At 38.2% G+C, this 5,066-nt stretch overlaps 1 protein-coding gene across 1 annotated transcript; it reads left to right on the top strand.

Annotated features, from left to right (window-relative positions):
• Positions 1-1,934: 1,934 nt before the first annotated feature.
• SPINK9 (serine peptidase inhibitor Kazal type 9) lies at positions 1,935-3,162 on the top strand. Its single transcript, XM_053665884.1, has 2 exons — positions 1,935-2,072; positions 3,115-3,162. Exons 1-2 carry the CDS (start codon positions 1,935-1,937, stop codon positions 3,160-3,162), a joined length of 186 nt encoding a protein of 61 aa, XP_053521859.1.
• The last annotated feature ends 1,904 nt before the right edge of the window (positions 3,163-5,066 follow it).

The following is a 5,066-nucleotide window of genomic DNA, read 5'->3' as shown; positions in this document are numbered from 1 at the left end:
TTAAAGCCAGTATCAGTATATAATTATATTGTTTAAGTATCAAAGTTGCTTCTATTCAAAAACTGTACGCAGACCTTTCTGAAATGGAGGTAAAGGAACAAAATTGTTAGAAACTTAGCATAAGGGTTATAAAGTCCTGGATTTCAATTTCAGCTCTTGGATCATGTGGCCATGTAACAGGACTTGGCTGTAAGATTACTGTGAGACTTAAAGCCATAGTGTATGGGAACCCCCATAGTGTATGGGGGTTCGGGGCAGTACCCCCTCAGAGTAAAACTCAGTAAGGACAAGTCCAGATTCTTATAATTTTTAAATGGACTAAATACGTCTTTGTCCTCTATCCTAAAGAATGAAGATTTTACAGTAAGCTTTCCTTCATGGCTCATATTCAAGTTATGACTACTGTAGAGAAAAATGTAGAATAGCAAACATTTTTAAACCAAGTGCTGTCAGACACTTGGGGTTCCTTTCTAGCTGTGTGACCCTTAGGCTTTGGTCACCTCCTTTCACTGCTTTGAGTCATTTGTTTTAATACATTAAAGGAAACAGTGAAGTTAAGAACATAAATTTTGAACCCAGGCTACCCTGAATTCAAGCCATCCTTCACAACTTAGTGGATGTGTGAGGAGGAAAAGGTTTCATGGGCATGAAGCCTTGGTAGTTTCCTGATCACATTGTATTACATCAGTTCTGGCACTGGGGCCTGAGCAGGCAAGGAGAGGAAGGGAAATCATTCACACTGGCATATTCTCAGCATGGAGTGCCACGAGTTTTGTTCAGCTCCACTAGCCTCTGAGGTCACTCTGCTGATACATCTTGTTTGCCAATCTCTGTATTGCCAACACTCAGCTCAGCCCAAAGATTTAAAAGGTTGCCTAGAGCTTAGTAACCGAAGGAATGAATAACTTAACTCCTACAACATATCCGAAGGGCAGGAGGAATTTGACTTTAAGTTGGAGCATACAGGTTATCCAAGTATAAATATCCACCAATTAGTAAAATATCATGTCAGGAGATCTCGGGTGGAAAGAGCTGGAACCACAGTCTCCTGTATGGAGCTGGAGTTTGTGCAGACCTGGAAGTAAAGCCAGTTGGTAGAAATAATAGCTATTATTCATTCAGTATTTTCCATGCCATGCAGTGCTCAGCATTTTACACCTATCTTCTCAGTTACATATTTGTTACTTAAACCTGACAATGTAGGTATATCACTTTCATTTTGCAGATAAAGAAACTAAGGCTTAGAGAGGTGAAATAATCATCCCAGGGTCATATAGGCAGGATTTGAGTTCTAATGTATATTACTTTACTAGCCATACTCTTCAGTTTGCTTATAGATGAAAACCCAGAAAATTCTTTCATGGTAATGGCTTTGTCTTCCCACCATGGCTCATCACCTTGGCTTTGCTCCCTGAATTTCAAACAGTGCTTCACAACTACAATGTTAACATACATTTCTCTGTCTATGTACTGGTGATGGGTAGAATAAGTAATTTGTTACCAATAATTAATGGTAAAAGTTGCCAGTGATGTGCTAGTTATTAAAACTATGATATTTATTTTTATAAAACATCTCACAATTATATTTGGATACAACTTTTCAAGTGAAAGAGAAATAGCAGGGAGCTGAATGTGGCATGGGTGCTGAAAACTGACACTTTGGTGCTGTGGAATAGATTCCATATTTAAATATATTTTGATTTGGGTACCAGCTACCACAAAGAAATTTATCAGAAAGAAATTTATCAGAAATTTAAAATTTACAGATTTTATATCTGATATAAAAATCTGTATACTTGACCTATTTCAAAGAGGTTAGAGGAGGACAAACAATGGGAATAAGAAGTGAATGCACTGAGAGTCTTCTCAACTTGCTTGTAAAATTCTAAATCCTGGGAATAGAGACTTGGCTAAAGAAATGGAAGGTATGTAATATGTATTTTCAGACTGATTGCAGTACGTTTAAAAAGTTGCTACCAGGAGAAGGGAGAATTTGTTATTCCATATATGCACCAATTTGTGGATCTGATAGCACAACTTATAGCAATGATTGCACCTTTTGTGATAAAGTTATGTAAGTATCAAAATATTTTTCTTTTCTATAGTTAAGGTCTAATAATTACATGTTAAGATAAATGCATCTCAATTCCAAGAAGTGGTTTAGGGCATAAGGAATATGAGCATCACCTCCCCTTGACCCTGATGAACAGAATGCTCACCATTTACATGATCTGGAGTCGCCCCCTGGTGTTACTGTAACCAAACACCTTCTGGTAGTAGTAATCAGAGAAGCCTAACATCTCTGCGTTGGAAGGAAACTAAAGGGTTTATTCAACTTTCAACTACTGATTTATTGCTTAAACTTCCTATACAAGAAAGTCACCAAGTCATCTCATAGTCTGTTTCCTGGAATGAGGAATGTCCCTCCTCCTAGGTGTGCCAGTCTGCATCTGTTCGAATGAGCCCTGTTTATTGTTGAGCTTCAGCTAAGTTTGAATACACTAGAACCCCCTAATGATTGGTACCAAAGGGGGATGATATCTGGAAAACCTAAAGAACTTCTTCTGTTTCAAAGTATGATTTCTCCACAAAATACATATGTTAGAGCACCAACAAAAATTAAATTTATAAAATCAAATAGCCCATAGTAGTTTAAAGGTTACAGGTTTATAGACAGTAATTGTCTATAAGGTATATTAGCACCAGCTTAAAATATTAAGTGATAAATTATATACTGGAATGTATAGAACTATATAGTTCCTTTTAACTCTTTTCAAAATATACACGAATGAAAACAAACCTCCATATATATGGTATATCCTTCTGGTTCTTTTTTAATAAGAAAAACATTATAATCATATCATAAGAACTATCTAATTGTGCATCCCCTTTAAATTACCATTAAAATATGTTTTCAGGGACATAAACTGTGATGTATTTGGAGTATTAATCTTATGTAACTAGCAATAGCTGCTAAAACATTCTAAACTGCAGTCATTCCTCTTAAATGCATCAGTAAATGGAGTGACATTTAGGGGGGTCATTGGTGAAGTTTAGATGCTAATAAAGTGCCTATGGCTTCAGCATTTCTCATTGTTACTCTTTCCTTTCCACAAGAAAACTGACAACAAACGTAAATTTGTACATTTTGGAAAGTGTTGAATCTATCTTGTGGTTTTAGTACAAGAAACACATTTCTTCTCCCACATAATCTTGCCACCATTCCACCTTGATTTCTTTCTAGAATAAAGTAGACATATGTGAGATGAACATGTCTGACCTTTTTTATTTACATTGAATCTTATAGACTTGTTTCACTTTTGAATGATGTCTGACAAGCCATCTCAGGGACACATTCCAGTGGGGAAAGGCCAATTACAACCGGTGGTGGGAATGAGAGAATCAAAGGACCTAAAGCTGATGCCTTCTTTTTCAAGCTAGGAAAACACTCCCTGGGCATTACTTAGTTCTGAAAAGTGAACAGATAAAGAGGGTATTCAACTAATGCTTTATAAATGAACTAAATTAAGGTGAACTGTTGGAAACCGCTCTGCCCTGTTTCGGGAGTTGTAACTGCCCCACATGGCTAAGGCTGAGTGAGTGACCTCCAGAATGCAAGCCACTAAGGAGACAAAGCTTGTCTCTGCCTCATCTCTTGCCCCCAATGCTTGGTCAGTTAGTCTATGACGGGTACGACCCCCCAGAAGAGGGGCAACCTAAGCCAGACACTACTATCACTTGGGAGGCCATCATGGAAGGACTCAGGGCTGCAACAAAGAGGGAGTGATGGACCCTCGCCCCCCAGCTATTCTGACATAGTCCAAGTGCCCGCTTCTGTCTGGGAGAAGCACTTCCTGGCTCTAATCCACTTAAACCAGTGCTGGGGAAGGCGGTGCAGCCCTTTGCCGGCTAGAGCAGGATCCTGGGTGATCAGGCCTGAGAAAGAATATGTAAAATCCTGTGAAACCTGCTTTGTTTAGAATGCTCTCATTTAAATAATAAGGCTCTAAGCAAGAAGTTTGTTCCTCAAAGTTTTATGGCTCTTTAGCTATCTGACCCTTACTGAGAATAAGCCCTCATAGTTCTTTGAATGCTATCTATTGTTTGATCCTTACATATATTCTTGTGCAAATGAACCCAATAAAAGCCCCTTGAGGAATGGGCTCTTGGCCTTTCTTCTCTGAGAGATTAACCACCTCTGCTCCCCAAGCAGATCATGTCTTGGTAGTTTCACTTTCATCTGTGGTGAAAGGGAAGGGGACTTTGTGGGCAAAGTTGCCCCCACAGTGAATTGAATTTGATTTCTAGCAACAAATAAGCAAAGAAATGATAATGTCTTGTCCTATATCATCCTGAAGTCACATATCAACTCCTGATCCAGTTGTGGAATTTCTAAGTACAGTAGCATTCTGATGAACAGCATGTAGTTTGCTTTCAGACTCTAAATGGTTTCTTGTAGTTCCCATAAAACTAACCCACAGACACACAAAGAGAAATGAATGCTTTTCTAGAGACTGTGGGGGAGTGCCCCAGATGACGGATACCTTGCATACCTACAGCCTAAAACTGCTCATTATATTCCCACCCTTTGCACTCAGCTCTTGCAACACTACCGGGCAAATCCTTGTCATGGAACATGAAAAGAAAATTGCCATAAAAGTTTAAAGGTGCAAGAATAAGATAACATAACAACAATTCTTTGCCAAAATGTGTTACTAGAAGTGAAGCCTACTCAAACTCTAAGAAAGTTCACTCTGTCCCCCTTTTAATTAGTTCTTCCTCATATTTAAGCACAGCAGGCATTACTATACCCAGTAAACCAGTCCTTCTGGAACAGGTAACTCCTGTCCGTCTCAGAAAACAAAGTTGAGCTGAAACATTAACTTCAGAATTTCAGTTAAGAATAGTAGTACAGATCAAAGAAATGGAAGTCAGATCTATAAATTCATGTCTTTGAAAAACACATCTACCTGGACACACCCTGAAGACTGTTCAGAATTTCTTAAGGAAAATTTTTAAAAACAGTCAATATAAAATGGAGCTTTTTAAAAGTACCTACTTAAACA

The sequence above is a fragment of the Artibeus jamaicensis genome, unplaced genomic scaffold (genome assembly GCF_021234435.1).
Source record: "Artibeus jamaicensis isolate MK-2021 breed Jamaican fruit bat unplaced genomic scaffold, CSHL_Jam_final contig_432, whole genome shotgun sequence".
Classification (NCBI taxonomy): Eukaryota; Metazoa; Chordata; class Mammalia; order Chiroptera; family Phyllostomidae; genus Artibeus; species Artibeus jamaicensis.
This window is presented reverse-complemented; position numbering and strand designations above follow the sequence as displayed.

Bases quoted from the DNA above. Each gene is read 5' to 3' on its own strand.
- SPINK9 (XM_053665884.1), top strand. From the start codon at position 1,935: ATGTATTTTCAGACTGATTGCAGTACGTTTAAAAAGTTGCTACCAGGA. The intron at 2,073-3,114 runs ATGTAAGTATCA...TTTCCTTTCCAC, and splicing joins GCACCTTTTGTGATAAAGTT to AAGAAAACTGACAACAAACG.